Source organism: Aspergillus alliaceus, assembly GCF_009176365.1.
Source record: "Aspergillus alliaceus strain CBS 536.65 unplaced genomic scaffold BDW43scaffold_14, whole genome shotgun sequence".
Classification (NCBI taxonomy): domain Eukaryota; kingdom Fungi; phylum Ascomycota; class Eurotiomycetes; order Eurotiales; family Aspergillaceae; genus Aspergillus; species Aspergillus alliaceus.
In genome coordinates this window covers 282,492-302,323 of record NW_022474697.1, presented here as the reverse complement: position 1 = coordinate 302,323, position 19,832 = coordinate 282,492, and the positions used below count along the sequence as shown (strand labels likewise).

The 19,832-nt window shown below is 46.7% G+C and overlaps 7 protein-coding genes across 7 annotated transcripts; 2 read left to right on the top strand and 5 right to left on the bottom strand.

Moving 5' to 3' along the window:
- Nucleotides 1–591: 591 nt before the first annotated feature.
- On the top strand, nt 592–2,240 carry BDW43DRAFT_271930 (RNP domain protein). The gene has a single exon (XM_032041485.1). It carries the CDS (start codon nt 983–985, stop codon nt 2,129–2,131), a length of 1,149 nt encoding a protein of 382 aa, XP_031901771.1. The 5' UTR covers nt 592–982; the 3' UTR covers nt 2,132–2,240.
- A 6-nt stretch (nt 2,241–2,246) lies between these two features.
- On the bottom strand, nt 2,247–3,232 carry BDW43DRAFT_271929 (uncharacterized protein). Its single transcript, XM_032041484.1, has one exon. The coding sequence runs from the start codon at nt 2,963–2,965 to the stop codon at nt 2,810–2,812; it is 156 nt and encodes a 51-aa protein (XP_031901770.1). The 5' UTR covers nt 2,966–3,232; the 3' UTR covers nt 2,247–2,809.
- A 358-nt stretch (nt 3,233–3,590) lies between these two features.
- On the bottom strand, nt 3,591–4,865 carry BDW43DRAFT_271928 (NAD-dependent epimerase/dehydratase family protein). Its single transcript, XM_032041483.1, has one exon. It carries the CDS (start codon nt 4,831–4,833, stop codon nt 3,796–3,798), a length of 1,038 nt encoding a protein of 345 aa, XP_031901769.1. The 5' UTR covers nt 4,834–4,865; the 3' UTR covers nt 3,591–3,795.
- Nucleotides 4,866–6,586: 1,721 nt separating this feature from the next.
- Nucleotides 6,587–11,896, top strand: BDW43DRAFT_309763 (putative ABC transporter; the record flags this gene model as incomplete). The annotated part of the gene is made up of 16 exons (XM_032046771.1): nt 6,587–6,955; nt 7,007–7,126; nt 7,178–7,349; nt 7,400–8,303; nt 8,358–8,480; nt 8,529–8,627; nt 8,690–8,814; nt 8,878–8,925; nt 8,977–9,646; nt 9,716–9,793; nt 9,847–10,402; nt 10,463–10,714; nt 10,768–11,057; nt 11,118–11,571; nt 11,642–11,689; nt 11,765–11,896. The coding sequence occupies 16 exons, from the start codon at nt 6,587–6,589 to the stop codon at nt 11,894–11,896; spliced, it is 4,440 nt and encodes a 1,479-aa protein (XP_031901768.1).
- Nucleotides 11,897–12,388: 492 nt separating this feature from the next.
- BDW43DRAFT_271927 (uncharacterized protein) lies at nt 12,389–13,064 on the bottom strand. Its single transcript, XM_032041482.1, has one exon. The coding sequence runs from the start codon at nt 12,788–12,790 to the stop codon at nt 12,497–12,499; it is 294 nt and encodes a 97-aa protein (XP_031901767.1). The 5' UTR covers nt 12,791–13,064; the 3' UTR covers nt 12,389–12,496.
- Nucleotides 13,065–13,872: 808 nt separating this feature from the next.
- On the bottom strand, nt 13,873–14,440 carry BDW43DRAFT_309762 (uncharacterized protein; the record flags this gene model as incomplete). The annotated part of the gene is made up of 2 exons (XM_032046770.1): nt 13,873–13,923; nt 13,988–14,440. The coding sequence occupies 2 exons, from the start codon at nt 14,438–14,440 to the stop codon at nt 13,873–13,875; spliced, it is 504 nt and encodes a 167-aa protein (XP_031901766.1).
- A 637-nt stretch (nt 14,441–15,077) lies between these two features.
- On the bottom strand, nt 15,078–19,443 carry BDW43DRAFT_299275 (amidase signature domain-containing protein; the record flags this gene model as incomplete). The annotated part of the gene is made up of 7 exons (XM_032044696.1): nt 15,078–16,191; nt 16,279–16,823; nt 17,546–17,649; nt 17,705–18,116; nt 18,170–18,217; nt 18,278–19,111; nt 19,168–19,443. 7 exons carry the CDS (start codon nt 19,441–19,443, stop codon nt 15,078–15,080), a joined length of 3,333 nt encoding a protein of 1,110 aa, XP_031901765.1.
- Nucleotides 19,444–19,832: the final 389 nt, after the last annotated feature.

The window sequence follows — 19,832 nt, the reverse complement described above, 5'->3', positions numbered from 1 at the left end:
GAGCAACCAAAAATAAAAGAGAAAAAAGAAAAAGAAAAGAAAAGCAGCCGCAGGGTAGATTGTTTAGGGCGGGAAAAAAAATAAAAGAAAAAAGGGAGAGAGAGAAAAAACAAAGACTATACTGTACTACGGATACTCCCAGAGCGCTTCGGTGAAGCAAATTTAGGCACGGATCAAGTCAACCCCCCCCCATCCAAGACCAACAACTTCATAAATCGTTCCCTCCGGAATTTTGTCACATCGGACTTTATCTGCCGGCAACCAATTTGTCTTCCGTTAGATAATAACTCTCATTAGCCGTGGGATGGATTTGAATGAGCTTACGGGAGTATTATCCCACTCTTAGGAACACCTGACCACCTTCAGGGTCGGCTATTGCCTTGCCGAAAGAGGAATAGGGTGGGGGTGCAAATCTGTTGGTGGCTGAGGAGAGAATGACGCTATCATCAAGGAAATGCCGACTAGATGTGGCTTCATTGGGTGTGGCTGAGGAACAAATTTCCCCCGATGATAAGTAAATCTTTACGGCGGACCAGGCAGACCATATACGTCTTTTTTCCCACTCCATGTAACACTCTTCGCCGCTTTGAACCTTGATCAAGATCTGCTTGCTAGTAAGTTCATCACCAAGTTGTATCTCGACTCCCCGAACATTTGACCCTGACAACGTTCTCTTGCTTTTACTACATTCTCATCACTTATTGGCTGGTATCTAGCTTCAATACCATATCTTGAAGGGCTAGGTTAGAATACTGCCGTCCAACGCAACTATCTCTGTCATTCGCATACTACCTACCCTCCTCCACAATCGTATAACTCTCGCGGGACATCGATTTTTAGTCTCTTTTAGGACTCAGGACCCTTTTCAGGCGTGACGTCTGGCGTGAGACTGCTACGTCAGTCAAGCCCTGAAGGTACGTGTCTGGTTAATTTGCATACGGCGCATTACATCTATCGTCTCTATTCGAACTCTCCATTCATCATGTCCTTTCCGCCACCTCCAGGTCTGAAGCAAGCGCCGTCGTCGCTCCCGCCGCGGCCACCAAACACAGCATCTCCTTCCCCTGCATCCTTTCAACCCGCATACTCGGCTGCACCATCGTATGCGTCCGCAGGGACCAGCAGTAGCTATGGCGGCAACGGGCCCCGAGCTGGTTACAATGCTTTCACTGCATTCCAGCCGCGTTCGGTAGCTTCTACTCAGTCATACCGCACCAGTAGCCCCGTCGTGTCCGCTCCACCAGCAACCTCAACCGGATACTCCACTCCCGTTACGGCAGGCTATGGTAGCTACTATTCACAACCACAGCAAACATATCAAGGTGGGGCCTCTTACTATGGCTCTGCTCAGTATAATGATAACACATATGGTCCGTCCGTGCCTCGGATTCAGAATCCTTTTCCCGCTGCGGGAGCTGACCAGTCAAACAATTACGGAACGCGCGGGAGGAACTATGGACGCAATGATTCTGGTTTAGATCCGGAGACAGAAGCACAGATCGCACAGTGGCAAAGTGCTTATGCGAATAAAGACGAAACACAGGTACCAGGCAAGGTTCCTGGCCGTCGAGACGTAAACGCGATACCAGGCACCGGCTCCGGTGTGAACACACCATCCGGCCCCGCGACGGCAGCAAGCACCCCTGCACCCGTTACAGGCCAGCCCGAGTCACAGAATACCGTTGTCCGCTCCGGCGGCGGGCAAACCTGGACCGATTCTTCTCTTTTGGAATGGGATCCCGCACATTTCCGTCTTTTTGTAGGAAACCTTGCCGGTGAGGTCACAGACGACTCACTGCTAAAGGCGTTTTCGAAGTACACCTCAGTCCAGAAAGCTCGTGTGATCCGCGAAAAACGCACTCAAAAGAGCAGAGGATACGGATTTGTCAGTTTCAGCGATGGAGATGACTATTTCAAGGCTGCAAGGGAAATGCAAGGGAAGTATATTGGGTCACACCCTGTCTTACTCCGTCGTGCCACTACTGAGGTCCGTCCGGTGGCTAACGCGAAGAATGGGAAAAGGCACGGCGGCGGAGGTGGCTCGGGAGGTGGCCACGGTGGAGGAAAAGTCAAGCACGATGGGATCAGGAAGCCTGGAAAGACCAAGGGCGGACTGAAGATCATTGGTTGATACTGTGATTTTAGACTGAGTATATGCTGAACATTTTCCGTAAAATATAATGATATCATTTTACTCACAGCTTATCAACTTACGCTAACGCATCTTCAAGGCACTTTCCATATTCCAACAATCACGTAGACATAAAATTCATCTCATTATCTCATTATCTCATTCAAGAAAACAGAAAGATATCATAAATAATCTAAGCATATTATCATACAACCCCATCCACATAAAATATGCACATCATAATATCATCTCAACATAACCCAAACCAGATTATAACCACATAGCAACAAAAACACACCATACTTTTCCAAAAAAAGCATCAACAAGAAGATAAAAATGTTCACCCCAAACAATCAAACAAAGAACATAAATCGTAGCACACACCCATAACACATAACCATAGACAGCATAAAAAAAAGTCCTTCATCATAGTCGTGATTCAATAATCAAACCCACGTCGTATAGGTCGTTGTATAGCACAGAAAGATTTAAGAGGAGTAAGTATCGGAGGTAATTAAGAGCAGTATATCGACTCAGATGTTGTCTGTTCTCGGTAGGGGCACATGGGCATCTGGCCCCGGATCGGGTGATCCCGAGATACGAATTGAGGAGGCAACATTGTGGCGCCGCGGAGTATACGAGTGAGATAGGTTGAGTAACGGAAGCTAGGGGACTAGACTATCCCCCTTCTTCTCCACTTTCTTCGTCGACGGCCCTCTTCTTCGAGAAGAATGATACGTGGTTCTGCATGGCGTAGATTCCAAAGCCGGCGATGGCGAGGATGAGGAAGAGGATGATGATGATGATTGCGATGGCGATGTTTTTTTGGACCATTTTTTTCCGCTGATAATATAAATATGAGATAAATGATTTATTGGCGGAGATATGTCGATCGGGATTGACAATGAAGGGATAGAGAGAGGACTATTGGATATATTGACCAATTGTAAATCAATCTATTGGGATATTGATAGATGGATAGATAAGGTAAAGGTATTTCGAGAAATCCCCAGAAACATTCCAAGGGATATTAGACCAAGAGAAAATGGGATGCATGGGGCCCTCGAGTATAAGAGGGAAAACGAGGCAGCACGACGTGGCCCAGCCATGTTGATTTCAGTCCTTGTCGGTGGCTGGACGGTTGGAGATTAGCTATCTGTATGGAGTATCATTAGTTGGTAGTTAGAGTAGAGGTGTGGGTCTGCATGCAGGTGTTGATTGGGTATCTGATACATAAGCTGTCAGGCTAATTGTTAGGAAGTCCAGGTACCAGGGACTTGCTTGGTCCCAGCCTCCGGATTTTGCCCTAACACGGGACAGGGATTTACTCCAGTCACGTCGTCAGTTCACTAGGTACTCCGTGTGTGATGATGCTAGGTACTACCCTATCGAAATTTACTAGCCCCAGGGAGTTGATTACTTGATTTCTGCTATTTGCCTTAAAAAGCCGGTATGATATCTAGCGCCGAGCAGCGGGTTCTTAACAGGTCTAACTAATTAACCATCTTATAATATTGTTTTAGCTCTCTCGCTTGCATACCTTGGCTATAATAATTGGTTGTAATAGCTTGTTATCGACTGATAATATTTATTTGGAGCTCAATTGCCCCGTCCAAATGGTATGAACGCTATATATATCAAATAAACACAAATAAAAGTTGGTATCATCGTCCCATTGAGGCCTTGAAGTACTCCACCCGCTCCTTCATCTTCTCAATGTTTTCATGTCCCGCCACGGCGGCCGCTTCATAGGCTAGTCGGTAGGTATGCAATGCCTCGGTAAATAAAGGACGAACGTCCTTCCAGCCAGTCACAGTCCTTAGTTTCGCCGACCCCGTCCATTGTGGGAAGTCGATCAAAGCTGGTGGCCACGGGTTTTCAGCCAGAGTCAATGACTCGAGCTCAACATACTTCAATCCCGCAGTAATACCATACTCCATAACCAGGGCCTTAGCAATCTCGTCAATGGTTTCATACCTCCTTGAAGAGATATTGAAAATTTGCCCTTCGACTTCCTCTCGGCGTGCATGTCCCGCAATAGCGACATAGGCATCACCGCAATCGTCAACATGGAGCGCATGACAGATCGAGCTGGGCGGCACCGGTATCAACAACGGCTGCTTCGTATTGGCACTCTGGGCCGCGGCTTCGAAGAACCCTCGGTAGTAACTAGCGGACCTACCATATACATTCGTTGGTCGGACCACAACAGGCGAGAAGACGTCCTTGTGGTCCAGGAATTTCAGCGAGTAATGTGCTCTGTCGGCAAGAACATTGGGAGGGTTAAGGGGACTTTCTTCTGTGTGAGGTGCCAATCCGGCCTCCCCATCATAATGTGGTCCAATGCCGTAGTCCTTACAGCCAGACGAGAAGATGACAATGGGACGGACGCCATTGGCAGTGCTAGCCGCAGACAAGCTTCGCAAAAGGTGGACTGTGTTTTTGTAGTGCGGGATGTAATCGTTGATGTTTTCTGTAGTAGAGATGATGGCATTTAATGCTGGAAGCTCATCACGAATACTTTCGTGCGAAGAGACGTCGTCGATACTGCCGATTATTGGGATGATTTCCTCCGCGGCCAAAGATGTTGCTGAGGCCTTGGAACGCACAAGTCCGTATGTGATCCAACCTGCTCGAACAAAAGCCCGAGCTACGGCATTTCCGATGTAGCCATTGGCGCCTGTAACGAGAACTTTGGGCATAGTTGATATTATTACCTTATACTGTAATGAATATATCAATTGTTGTAGCAAAAGGTATTCTATGAGGGAGCTTCTTATAGTAGTTGCAAAGATAGCGTATTATAAATCAAGAAGGTAAAAGGGCCACTAGTTACAAATCAATTGTAAAACTACCAGCATTGGGACAAAACTAGCTGTTATCTAGAACCTTTCCCGGCTATGTAATTTTAATTGCTTTGATTTATAAGATGCTTTCTCTTTTGAAGGCTTCATATAGTAGCATACCCAGCAGAAAAAGACATTTGCCAACAGTATCCGGTTTGGATAATAACTCGTGAATGCATACTTCACCTCTTCACCTCAACGCTCCACAATGGGATAATGGTATCGAGATACGCGAACTATAAAGTCAAATGCTCTAAATAAGATAGTCAAATTTTGAGCACTTTCCGATAATTCACTTCAATATGAATAGTGTCAAGCATGAGCCAACCTCACTGTTAAACTAAAGGTGCTCTGGACATCTTTTGTGACCGTGGCTCGACTCAATAGTCACTTCCATCAGTTGCACAACACTGTCACCTGGCTCCTAGCTCTGGCCTAGCTCTGGGCACCAGGGTATGAGAACATTCTTTACGCACAGAATTTGATGTTCAAGATTGACCGCCTCTTGTTCCGTTGACTTAATGACAAACATACTTAAAACTGCCTACTTTTTCCATACATATGTGAGCCGAGTGTGTCCATAAGAAAGATAATTCATGGATTTGCTGAATTCATAGCTAAGATATTTAAGGGTTATTAAACCGACCGACCAGGATGAAAGATAAACCAAGGCTTCTGTCCTATTAGATATACAACTCTTCGACAACGAAGACGGTTAGTCAGTTCATGTAAAAGGCATGAATATATTCAAATTTTTGACCATAGAATCACAGACATGAACATTCATACTGCATAAACGTCTTGCTAGACATACCTAGAACCAATTATCAGCCGCGCTGTAATATCCATTCGAAAGAGCATTTCATTCCAACTTAACCTCTGAAAGCCTGACAAATTGTCGAAGTTTTGACTGTTTCCAACTTGCAGTCAGTAGTTAACTCTACTGTAACCTTTCATATAAAGGTTCAAGCTCTGGAGAAGTTTCATTGGGAACGGCTCTTAAGGTTTTCTAGTACATTTAATACCTGGCATAATGACAATTTCATAAATATCTTTGGAGTATGAAGTAATTCTTGTGAGAATACAGCATCGGGAAGACAAACCACCGATTAAGACCGAGATCGAAGCCCATGACTTCATCGTGATCACGTTCCGTATTAACCCATGGTCGTTCAAAGTTTTCCCCGCGTAAACAACACGAACCTCTTGCAATTAAGACGTTATCCATTCCATGGTTCGGAATACCGGAGTTCAGCATACCCGACCTGCTTAACTCCGTACCAATTATATATATCAAGCGATTGACATAACAGACACATGGAGAAAATACAAATGCTTAGTGAGACCTTCATACGAATTAGATATTCATCGTATGGAATGCCTCTACATACAACATACCAAAAGTAACAATCTTGATTTTCCGAATTCTCAATCTGATGCGATTTCCCTTCTTTGCATGATTCCAAGCTCAATTCCAATACCACCTGAGCATATCTGGATACTTATTCAGCACACCTTAGGATTGGCACCACTCTGTATCAAGTTTTAGGGCTATATTCAACCGATAGTGCATAACTTTCCCCCAAGGAGCTCCATCAACAGTAACACCATGATGAACTCCCAACGGGAAGAGCGTGCGTCGCAGGATATTGCCTCTGATGTGTCGTCTATATCGGCCCCCAGTTCTAGCAAACCTTCAGATACAGGACTAGCCCGGAATACAGGGTCAAAAGAAACCGAGGAATCAAGTCGATCTTCATTAGGAAGATATCCCACTGAAGATGAGATCGTTCGTGTGCTTTCTCGGCGACGCACCAGCGGATCTGGAGAAGCCTCGGAAGGAACTGAAGATATGGCCCAGATCGTGAAACTCGTCTCACGAATGTTTGGCCGAGAGAGGAAGGTTAACTCTGACGAGGAAAAAACACGGCATGCCGGAGTCGTATGGCATAATTTGACTGTGAAAGGAGTTGGCCTTGTAGGTCTTACTGTATGCCAAAGGGAAAGTCAGAACTCTTATATTTCTTAGGGAGCCGCTATTCAACAGACCAACTCCGAAGTAATACTCGCTCTACCTCGAATGATTAATAGTCTGTTGACTCAGGGAAGGAAGAAACCTCCGTTGCGGACTATTATAGATGAGTTCACAGTAAGGCTCTCATAAGACATGCAGATCGGAGATCTCATATTCTCTTCCTAGGGCTGCGTTAGACCCGGGGAAATGCTTCTTGTCCTTGGTCGGCCTGGCTCAGGGTGCTCTACCTTCTTGAAAGTGATTGGAAATCAGAGATCAGGCTATAGAAGCGTTGAAGGTGACGTACGTTACGGGGGTGCTGATGCTCAAACAATGGCAGATAAATACCGCTCTGAGGGTATGTCTCCTCGTTGAACCTCTGGATAGATAGATCGCTGATTGTCTTAGTACTCTATAATCCTGAAGACGATCTTCACTACCCAACTTTGACCGTAAGAGATACTTTGTTGTTCGCTCTGAAAACACGTACCCCTGACAAAGCGTCACGCCTTCCTGGAGAGTCTCGAAAAGAATACCAGGAAACATTCTTATCTGCCATAGCTAAGCTCTTCTGGATTGAACATGCCCTTGACACAAAAGTTGGTGATGAACTAATTCGTGGGATTTCCGGAGGCGAGAAGAAGCGTGTTTCTATTGCAGAGGCACTCGTAACGCGCGCATCTACTCAGTCTTGGGATAACTCAACAAAAGGATTGGATGCAAGTACGGCGCTGGAGTATGTGCAGAGCTTGAGGAGCCTAACAGATATGGCAAATGTCTCCACACTTGTGGCCCTTTATCAAGCGTCTGAGAATCTCTATAACCTGTTTGACAAAGTGCTCCTCATTGAAGAGGGCAAATGTGTCTACTATGGCCGTGCCGAATCTGCCCGTCTCTATTTTGAGAACCTGGGTTTTGAATGCGCCCCTAGATGGACTACCCCAGACTTCTTACTATCAGTAGTTGACCCACAGGCTCGTCGTGTCCGGCAAGGATGGGAAGGCCGTATTCCGCGAACAGTGGATGCACTCCAGAAGATTTACCGCAAGAGTGATACCTATACGGCCTCCCTGACTGACATCGAGGATTTCGAGGAAGAACTCGAATCTCAGAACCCAGAACGTGAATCTACTAGAAAAGAATCGCCCAACAAGAATTACGCCGTTTCATTCTATCACCAGGTTGTCATTCTGACTCATCGTCAATTTCTCATCATGTACGGTGACAAGAAGACCCTAATTGGCAAGTGGGTGATATTGACCGGACAAGCCCTAATAACCGGGGCGCTTTTCTATGACTTACCCCCTACGAGGTCAGTCAACGTTACTATGACTGTAGGCGTATACGTCGCTGATATCCAATTTAGTGCCGGCGTGTTTCTTCGTGGTGGAGTCTGTTTTTATGTGTTGCTCTTCAATGCTCTACTCGCGCTAGCTGAACTAACATCTTTCTTCACACATCGCCAAATTTTGTTAAAGCATAAAAGCTTGTAAGTATGGCGCCGCCTTCGATTAAGCAAGTGTATTGACAGGCTCAGTTCTTTCTACCGACCTTCTGCCTTTGCTCTGGCTCAAGTGATCGTCGACATTCCAATAATATTTATCCAAGTTACACTCTTCGAACTGATAGTGTATTTGTGCGTTCCACGAAGCTCAAGAGTACTTCGATAGATGTGCTTCCACTGACCATTATGTCTAGCATGGCCAACCTCTCAAGAACCGCCTCCCAGTTTTTTATCAATTTCCTGTTTATATTTATTCTTACTATGACCATGTACTCCTTTTTTCGCACTATTGGAGCGATATGCGGTTCTCTCGATATTGGTATGCTAAGGATATGCATTTCCTTTATCAGGTAGGATGCGTGCTAACTGTACGAACAAAAAGCCACACGTATTACTGGCGTTGCCATTCAGGCCCTCATCGTTTATACAGGTGAGGCCAGAAACGAGCTTCCAATGATATCAGCCCTAATGTTAACCCTAGGATACCTTATCCCACCTTGGAAAATGCACCAATGGCTGAAGTGGCTCATCTGGATCAACCCAGTACAGTATGCCTTTGAGGGAGTAATGTCAAACGAGTTCTATAAATTGGACATTCAATGCCAACCACCAAGCATTGTTCCAGATGGTCCAAATGCATCATCCGGTCATCAAACATGTGCGATTCAAGGGTCCAGTACTGACCAACTAGTTGTTCAAGGTTCTAATTATATCAAAAGCGCCTTCACATATAGTAGGTCTCACCTGTGGCGCAATTTCGGCATCATAGTTGCGTGGTTAGTTCTATTCGTTGTGTTGACTATGCTCGGGATGGAGCTGCAAAAGCCTAACAAAGGAGGTAGCTCTGCTACTGTATTCAAAAGAGGCGAAGAGCCAGAAATTGTCAAAGAGGCCCTTGAGAAAAATGAACTTCCAGAAGATGTGGAAAAGGGATATAAAGAAAACGGCATCAGCGATAACATGAACGAGAATGCACCAGAAGACTATCAAGAGAAAGTCGTTGGCATTGCTCGGAGTACATCCATTTTCACTTGGAGAAATGTGAACTATACGATACCTTACAAAGGTGGAGAGAAACAGCTCTTGCAAAATGTGCAGGGATCAGTCAAGCCAAAAAGACTAACGGCTTTAGTGGGTGCCTCCGGAGCAGGGTTAGTGATGTATCTGGCGTAGATACCTATCAACTGGATAGATCCTGTCGGCTAACTTGCGATCTATAGGAAAACTACACTTCTAAATACGCTAGCACAGCGAATAAAATTTGGTGTCGTGTCTGGCGAATTCTTGGTTGATGGAAGGTGAGCACTACCCGCACAGATTCTCTTACCTATTAATTAACCTATGATCTCAGGCCCCTTCCAAATAGCTTCCAAAGAGCAACCGGATTTGCCGAGCAGATGGATATCCACGAACCTACAGCTACCGTAAGGGAGTCTTTACGATTTTCAGCGCTCCTTCGCCAGCCTAAGGAGATATCCATCCATGAGAAATATGATTACTGTGAAAAGATCCTCGACCTCTTGGAAATGCGATCAATCGCAGGGGCCACAGTGGGTTCAGAGTCTTTGAGCCCGGAACAGCGCAAGCGATTGACTATCGGCGTCGAGTTAGCGAGTAAGCCGCAGCTGTTGCTCTTCTTGGATGAGCCAACTTCCGGTCTCGATTCTCTGGCTGCTCTCAATATTATACGGTTTCTTCGACGGCTCGCAGATGCCGGTCAAGCAATTCTGTGTACGATTCATCAGCCTTCGGCTGTGGTGTTCGAACAATTTGACGATCTATTGCTCCTGCAAAGTGGAGGCAAGACGGTTTATAATGGCGAGCTGGGGCATGATTCTAGTAAACTTATTAGTTACTTTGAGCGAAATGGAGGCAAGAAATGTCCGCCTCATGCGAATCCTGCAGAGGTACTGCTTGAAATAATCTCCTTTGGGTCTTTTTGTTCTCCTAGCTAACATCTCACATAGTACATGCTTGAGGTCATAGGTGCTGGGAACCCTGAGTATAGGGGGCAGGATTGGTCTGAAGTATGGATTAGAAGTCACGAGAACAAACAATTGACAGATGAAATCGACAGTATTATTCAGTCCCGCCGTAATAAGAGTCAGCAACATAATGCTGACAACTACCGTCATTATGCAATGCCTATCTGGGTGCAGATCATAACAGTAACAAAACGGGCATTTGTTGCTTACTGGAGATCTCCTGAATATAATATTGTACGTGGGCACAGCATTTCTAGGTATACAGGCCTCTAATCAATACCGTATAGGGGAAGTTTCTTCTACACATATTCACAGGCCTATTCAACACCTTTACCTTCTGGCACTTGGGGAACAGTTACATTGACATGCAGTCTCGATTGTTTTCCATTTTTATGACGCTCACTATAGCACCACCCCTCATCCAACAACTGCAACCACGCTTCCTCCATTTCCGGAATCTTTATGAGTCTCGCGAGGCAAATTCCAAGATCTACTCATGGGTTGCATTTGTGACCAGCGCCATCCTCCCAGAATTACCTTATTCCATTGTTGCCGGATCCCTCTACTTTAATTGCTGGTAAGTCAAGTGTTCTGATGCTCAGGTGAACTTTTCGGGTGCTCACAATGCTCGCAACAGGTACTGGGGTGTTTGGTTTCCCCGGGACTCATTCAGTTCAGGTTACGTCTGGATGCTTCTCATGCTCTTTGAGATGTTCTATGTGGGGTTCGGCCAGTTCATCGCCGCTCTCGCACCCAACGAACTTTTTGCCTCCCTCCTCGTCCCTTGCTTCTTTATATTTGTCGTGTCCTTCTGTGGAGTGGTTGTCCCGTACAGAGCTCTTATCCCGTTCTGGCGATCCTGGATGTACTGGCTTACCCCTTTTCACTACCTCTTGGAAGGCTTCCTCGGCGTCGTGACACATAATGTCCCTGTCCGATGCGCCCCCAGGGAGGAGTCACAATTCAGTGCCCCCCCAGGGGAGACTTGCCAAAGCTACGCTGGGCGCTTTGTGCAGCAAGTCGGAGGATACGTACGTGATGTGGGGAATGGGCTCTGCTCTTTCTGCCCGTACTCGAGTGGTGATGCCTTCGTAAGCTATACCCTGTCCTCCACACCCGCCTATCTTCTTCGAAACATATCATGACTAATTGACCTGCCAGGCCAATGACAGCTTCAATGTATACTATTCTCTTAAGTGGAGAGACTATGTAAGTGCAAGCCTTCCATCGCCTCCATTTCCTTACACATATGAGCTTTTAGGGAAGCTGACCACTCCGTAACAGGGCATCTTTTCGGCCTATGTTATATTCAACTTTGCAGCTGTGTATGCGTTCTCATGGTTATATCTCCATGGGGTAAGTGATATCAAGAAGTGGTTTAGTATAAGGAGAGCGAAGAAGGGACTACAGGCGTGACATTGAATTTGGATATTCGAGTTTATTCTTATCTATTATGCAGCATACCCGCATTTAAAAATACCACAATATCTACATCAAACCTCTAGGCAATGTCTTGATCCCGCCGGGCCCATAAGCTCAATGTACGTATGGAAGTCCATCAATTCATAATGCTCACTAGTAAATAACAGCTTTTCCAGGACCTTCCCGTCTTAATGATATTCTTCTCTAACGCCATCGTAATTGGACACGAACAGGCACATGATTCCACGTCCAAGACGCGCCTGATCAACTCACCCAATTAACCACCGTCAAAGCTACAAATGGTGACAATGCAAAGCTACCCAAGCCAATGATACGAGACTAGATCCTTATTGGTAGCCACGACACCTTGTTATGTTGCTGCTTACTGAGTACATACATGACCCTGACAGGTGGTAGTATATAAGTCTGAGTAACCCCTCCTTTCCCATCATCTTCTTTTCTCTTTCTTCTTTATCACTTCGTTTCCTCCGTTTCCCCTTTACCCCTCCGATCGTGCAGTGTTAGCCCAAAGCCTGACAAAAAAAAATGTGCAACCAACTTCTCCCCCGACAAATCGCCCGAACAAGTCTCCGGTCAGGCCGACTCTTCGCAGGCAAAAGGCCTAAATGCTATGGTCATTCCATGAAACGAAAACAGGTCTATGGCAATAGGAATGGTAATAGAGGCAGATAGTACTATGGTTGCGGAAGGTGCAACAAGAAGGTAATTTGGGATGATTGGGAGGGCGTCTCTAAGCGTAATCCGCGGTGCTATCGTGGGCGGTTGACGCGGTTTGTGAGGGTGAAGAGCACGCGGTTTTGTTTTAGGTGTAGGTGTGCGAGGTATAGGAAGAAGGTAGTTATGGAGTAGGTAGTTTTTATTTGGCATTTTTATCTGGACAGGAGGGGTTTGGGAATGGGGAGGTGAGACTATTGTTGTTGGGAGGGAGGAGGAGAGAGAGGAGAGAGCAAAGAGAGGGACAGAGAGATGGGAAAAAGGAGAGAGAAATGAGGCAGGTAGGGGGAAAATGCTGGATTTGTTCTGTCTTTTAGGATTGAGAGTGTGGAAGTGGCTTTTATTGGGGATTTTTGTTTCTATCTTTTTTCTTTGAGCATCGTATGGCGGAACGTAAAAGATGTAAGTCACCGTGATTGTTACTTCTAAGAGCATTGTCCGTCTGAGGGGAATATTTTTGGCTTGACGGTGTCCTGCTTCTCGTTACTCTCTTGAGTGCAGCTGGTGAGTGGAGTGAGAAAACTAGTTACTATACGACGTCCTGCACACGGTTCTATATATTCAGTATCTAAGCCTAATAATACCTGTGGAAGACAGGTTATCTATTATTCTCCAAGAATCCACAGAGGCGTCATCGCAGAGACTGCCCTCTTCGCCCCTAGTATTTCCACCATCTCCACCCCCTTCTCCTCTTCCTTGTACTTGTTCATCTACGCGATGTGAGGGCCTCAACGTGAACACATATGGCGTACCATCCATATGTACTATGCGAGGAGCTCTATCAAATCTTTCTATCGGTATGGATTTTCGAGTCAAGGCTATGCGGGCAGTAGGGCCTGGGTCAAAGTAAAGTCCTCTCGCAAATGCCTTCGGACAAGACTTATACTCACAGTCAGATGACCAAAGGGAAAGGTTTGCATTCAATCACCCGAGGCGACAATTAGGCTGAGTTGCACTTATTGCACATACAGAAATGCCGTGGGTTCCTCGGGACCAATGGTTCGAGAATTGGAGAAAAGCTTACGGAAGTTGGCGAGTGCATCCTTATGAACACGACCAATTGTACAGAGTCCGTCCAATCCTTTTTTTCTCTCTCTTCGGGTAGAATCGTAGGACAAGTGGGATTCTGATTAAACCACATTTATGTACAGTGGATAGACTTCCCCAAAATTTCACGTTTATGCGGTTTCGTATCAAAAGCCCAAAAGCCAATTCAGTATCTGACACACACCTAATCAAGGGAAGTATATACCGGCCACAATAATCACTGCGCAGCTAGCGAAAAGCTGTATCAGGTTAGATTCGTGTCGGATATATGCTCCTCGAAAGAAGAAAAATAAAAATAAAAACTAGCCGGTAGCACGTCCACAGTTGATAAAAAATATAACCGGAACTTTGTCCAGCTTCTCCCCTTTCCCCCTTGTTGGGGACCTCTTCAGTACCCTCAGGTGGGGAAAGACGTAAGGAATTGACTCCAACAAGGATATGGTGCGTAGACTCTTTGACAGGAGAGCTTTCACGAAGATGGGCTATCGGCTTAGCAAGCTTAATAACCTTGGCTCTGGACTGTTTTCTTGTGAGAAGCTCGGCGTATAGCTTGCTCGGGAGTGAAGCCCTAACACTAGGGACAAATGAGAGTTCGCTATCCTCGTCAAAGGCCGCAAGTATCTCGACGACTCTGCCATGACTGGTGTACACCCTAGTCACAATATAGTTATAGCAGGAGTCGAGGATGATCACGACGCCGTCGATGTTGTGAGAATCGGTAATACCGGACTTGGAGCCGCATAGCGCCGCTTGCATTCTTTGCAGCCACAGTTTTCAAGATTCTTTGGAGCATGGAAATGGTCTCAACCGAATGCGATATCCAGTCAAATAAACAACGGGAAGGATATCCTTTGTTGTTAGTCACTGCACTAAGGTGAATCACCGGCTGCTATTTATTAAATATACCGTGCATTTCTTGATATCAAAAACACTTTCAGGCGAATGCTCCTTTTTATATAATATCATCTAGGAATTCTCGTGTCATTGCATACTACGGCGTCGTTAATTGCATATAAGGGAGCCTGCATGTAATAAATCAAGGGCATGGAATTTGGATTGAACGTGCAGCACAGCATAGTTGCATTCGAACTGCACTAGCTGAGCCCGAACATACACTGAAGATTATAGTTACATTAGTAGGAAGCTGACTTATACAGAGAATTATCGAAGTATCCGTATATGCCCCCGACGACGGTCATGCTATACTATATAACGAGCCAGTAATGATACCCTAGATCTTCCTTGGTATTTCGAAAGTCAAAAGTAGGCAGCGACAAACTTTTTGAATGCACTGGGAACAATCAATGCATTCAATTTGCGACTCGGAGGGACAAGTGGAGCGAGGAGTATAGAGGAGGACATAATGTGATTGAACTTTTGAGATATCGGGCAATCATGTGCCAGAGGAAGACGGGGGAGGAGTAGGACCCGAGGGCCCAGTGAGGTTAGAAACGGTAAGAGATTGCTGAGGGTGCCATGGCTTGGAGTTTCCAGGGGGATTTTGATTCGTCGAGGGGCTACTGGCTCCTTCGGCAGCGGTCGCTGAATGATGTCCGTTCATAAGGCGTGGGCGCTTGGCTTGAGGGCCGGCATTAGGGCTGCGGGTGGCATCATGTGGTAAATATGGAGAAGTCTGTTGGCTAGAAGACGCGGATGGCTCGCCTGTCTGGATTGGCGAAGGAGCCGATGGACTCAATGCCGCTGGAGGTTGCAATATTCTTGGTCTGGAAAGATTTACTGGCTCATCGCTACCACGCTTGCTGTCCGCAGAACCATTATCGTCTAGCACAGGACTGGACCGTCCAACTCCGACACGACCCATGCTCTTATCGTGCATCACTACCCGTTTCCACTTCGCGACCACATTATCATAGTCCCAGCGAGACGAATCGGGGCTGATCTTGCTTTCGTTCGTATCCAACTCGCGGGCCACATCCCGAGGCAGTGGTAACGTATCTGGAGGGAACAGAGCAAATTCCCTAGGCCATTGACATGAGCCTAATCTTTCTACTTGGGCGCGAAGTTGGTTCGCCTCTTGTTGGACACGAGCCAGCTGGTCATCCAACGACTTGCGCTTCTCCATTTCCCGGGCGAACGCTCGGGTAATTTCTAGCTGCCATGCATCTCGCCTCGTTTCAGGAGGAAGTGAAGCCCAATGCTTGAATGCCAATTCTAGGTGCCGCAGACTGATGTCTTCATGCTGTTGTGCACTTCGGGCGATCATGGTCGCATCCAAACCAATACTTGGCCTCCCAGGCTGAGAGTTGTTGATAGAGTCAGTAGAAAGTTGATCTGACTGCCACTGGTCAATCTGGGCACGGAGAGCTTGTCGCACTATTTCAACATGTTCTACTCCAGGAGGCTGAAGCGGGAAGGAAGAAGGTGAGGGGAACGGGCTAGCTGCGAATAAACTCGGGGGCGGGGGTAGCAATTGCAGGCAGAGTGAAGGAAACGTCTGCGACTGAATATCGAAATCAAACGGAGACATTCGAGGGCGCATTCTTGACCTGCAACAAGTATAATTAATCAGTATAACGATACGCAGCAAAGTAAAACAGAACAAGGTAACCAGCGACGTGGACTACAAAACGTACGTTGCAGCCTTGATATTGTCCAGAACCTCGCGCAGGGCCAGCTCCAGCGCCCTCATTGTATCAGGGCTATTAGCGCTAGCGCCTCTACTTGCATAATCGGGCAGAGGCTTAGGTACTCGGGATTGCGAAGAGGGAAACCGCGATGCACCAGGACCGTCGTGCGACTGACTTGGGTTGGGGATATCGTTAATGACACCGGTCGCATGCCATGTGGGAGTGTTGAACATCATTCTAACCCCATCGCGCGACTTCGTCCCGGATTCGCCAGTGTGATATGAATCTAACTGGCCTTTTCCCGTAGTCCGTTCAGGAGTATCCCGTTTGCCGGACGAGGTACGAGCCTGTCGTCGCGTAATGCCACTTCGAATGCGCCGGATTTCCTCGACATCGTGAACCCCATCGGGCTTCTTTTTGAAGAGGAACTGGTCTAAATGACGACCCAAGGAAGAAGAGGTAAACGCTTGGTGACAGTATTGACATTTCCGGTCCTTGACAGCCGCATTCTTTCCCGCGCCGGGGGTATTATCTTCGGCCCCAGCAGAGCCCTCCGGGGTTTCAGTCGGACGATGAGACGCGCCTTCTTCCATGTTTCACAAGGACGCAATTGTTGTGGCAGATGTAGAATCGCAGTGGGACCGGGAAAGACGCGTTTAAAGAAACAAAGGATAAATCGCCAGCCAACAAGAGTACAGAGCTTCAAGGCATGACAAAGTGTCAAGTATGGGTGGATATTGGCGGTGGGCAAGCTATGACTAAATCTTTGAATGTAAGGGACACGACCAAAAGATCCCTGATCGATCAGTGTATTTAATCGAGGGGGAGGAAGAGGAGCAAAGGGAGAGAGAAATAACGAGGGAACGTGACGATCAACCGACCGCCAAGCTTTTGCTGTGGGGGATATTCCAGCCTCTTATTTCTCCGATCTAAAGAACAACCAAACCTGTATGGCATGATCTTTAAAAAAAAATGTCTCTCTCAAATGAAACAATTAAAGATCTCTTGCATTGGAGTGTAACAAGACAATGCGGGAGCTAGTTCTTACTAGTCACTCTGACACTAAGAACAACAAACTACTGCTCTGAACAACCGAGGCAGAAACTTACATTGTCGTCCAACTTCGGGATATTTTCTTTAGTTCGAGAGACAACAATGAAGATCTCATGGGTTCTGGAAGGATCACCATCTATCTTAAGAACTCATCCTTTCTCCCTTCAAACGTCATGAACTACCGTGTCTCAAGCTCCGCCTTGTTCTGTTGTAAGCTCACCTCTTGGCTGATGTACTCTGCTAGTGTCAGCATCTTTTCTTCCTCCAACCGCCGCCCAAATATTTGAAGACCAGCAGGGGCACCATCGTAAGCTTCAGGGTCATCTATCTTGGCGTCAGTAACTCTTCCCGGATGTATCAGATCAGGCAAAAACCTTACATTGCTCATGGTTGAGCTTGTCCATGTCACTCAGGAACTCGGCTCTCGGCTGAGGCACATCAACTGTCTTGTCTGCATGAGTTACCGGGAACGCAACGCTCGTGTAATCCAAGACATTAATGATTGTGGTATACCCAACGCTAGAATATTTTTGGGGTATCACGGCAACGTGTGGAGCACACGGGCTGATCACACCGTCGACAGGGCGTCCAGTACCGGTGATCTCAGCTGTGCTATTCCAGTAGTCCATGTAAAGCTTTTGATATTGCCGCTTTGCCACGTTGAGTGCAGCGATCTCTACGGCATTTTGTGTAGGCCCCTCCTTCACAATACACTGTGGAGCTTTTGGCTCCCCCGACAACCCAAAGTCATGCATCACATCCACACCGCCATCGGCGTGGAAGACCTTCATCTACTGCAATCAACATCTCGAACATAGTCTGATGGAACAGATTAGAAACTTACAGCTATATCCGTACCAATCTGATGAGATGGTGGCTTCCACTCTATGACCTAGCGTGTGTCAGTCTGCCTATCTCAGTGATAATCCTAATCCTTCAAGGTTTGTGTTACCTTATGGCCCAACCGCTTCAAAGTTTGCTCGACAATCTCAACAGCCCTAGCTATTGGTGGATGAGGCAGGGCCAAGCCATCGTGGCGCATAATAGCAAATGAAAGAGAAGGAGAGCCTCGAGCTGATTGCTCTATAAGAGCTCGGGTCTTCTCTTCAATATCCACGCGCCATGGCAGCTCCAGCACGAGTGGGTCATGATACCATGGCTGTTGACTGAGCACAGCCTTAAATAAGAGAGTGAGAGAACGCGCAGTAGTCGCAAGAGGTCCAACGACAGACAGGATCATGTTCTGACCGTCCATCGAGTTTGCAGCGCCCTCATAGGGCATCCTCCCGGACGAGGGACGGATTCCAAAAACCCCATTGAACACAGATGGGACACGTATGCTTCCACCTATATCGGTTCCAAATCCACCAGGGGACCCTCTTAGCGCGATCAATGCGCCTTCACCACCTGAGCTACCTCCACTGGATAGAAGTCGGTTCTTAGGATTCCAAGTGTAAGAGATGATGTTATTGACCGTTTCACCCGACATCAAACTTGCAGGCACACTGGTTTTGCAGTACAATACCGCTCCAAGATTTCGAAGCTCCTTGACCAATTCACTTTCGAACGTGGCCCTTCTCAGATCACCCTTCTTGCCTTCGAATGTACCAATCCATCCTACGTACCCCATCATCGTCTCGACTCCTTTGACATGAAATTGATCCTTCAAGCTGACTGGCAGACCATGAAGTGGCCCAACCGGCTTTTTATGCTCCGCAAAGTATGCATCGAGTCTCTTTGCGTCCTCAATTGCCGCATCAAAGAATACCTCATGCAGACAGCTCACCTACGGTATCAGTTTAGTATTACCATAGACACAGTAAGAGTCGGCATACAACATACAAGCTGGTGAGCAAGCGCAGCCCTATGACAAAAGGCCTCCGTCACTTCAACCGCAGTCCAATTGCCTGATGTCGTCTGCTCGGCAATGCCCGCCGCATCAGTCTCGGTAATCTCTATCTCTCGTGCGGTCAAAAACTGCTGAATATAGGAACCGGTCACATCACGAAGTTCTTCCGCTGGGGGAATAGGCTGCTGAAACCTCCACTTGGCAGGGATCGCCTCCAAGATAGATCGGCGTTTCAGGTCCCCTAATTCTTCCCAGGTGGAGATAGTCATGGTAAACTATGAGGGAGGTATCGTACAAGGTATATTTTTCTGTGTTATGAAATCAATACAAGAGATCGGAGGGTTACTTAATATATTTGTGATCTTACCCCTTTGTTGCCTGATACTTGAGTAGGGAGGATGAACTAGCGGTGCAACTCCTATTTCGAACTTAATAAGATGGTGGGGTTGCGGGGTCATTTTCGTATCGTTGATTAATCGACCCTCTCAATAGATATGTACTGGTACAATTTTGGTTATCTGTTACGCAAGACATGGACAACTAGTTCATTGCGCCTTGTGAGCGCAATTGACGTTGTGCTCCCCATACCGTAACCCATTAAACGTCGGCTTAGCAACCGTGTAAAAGCTGCGCGCTGTTCTGGACCTCGGTTATAAGA

What these genes read in the sequence shown, in the direction of transcription:
- BDW43DRAFT_271928 (XM_032041483.1), bottom strand. Translation starts at nt 4,833, where the DNA reads ATGCCCAAAGTTCTCGTTACAGGCGCCAATGGCTACATCGGAAATGCC.
- BDW43DRAFT_271929 (XM_032041484.1), bottom strand. Translation starts at nt 2,965, where the DNA reads ATGGTCCAAAAAAACATCGCCATCGCAATCATCATCATCATCCTCTTC.
- BDW43DRAFT_271927 (XM_032041482.1), bottom strand. Translation starts at nt 12,790, where the DNA reads ATGCCAAATAAAAACTACCTACTCCATAACTACCTTCTTCCTATACCT.
- BDW43DRAFT_271930 (XM_032041485.1), top strand. Translation starts at nt 983, where the DNA reads ATGTCCTTTCCGCCACCTCCAGGTCTGAAGCAAGCGCCGTCGTCGCTC.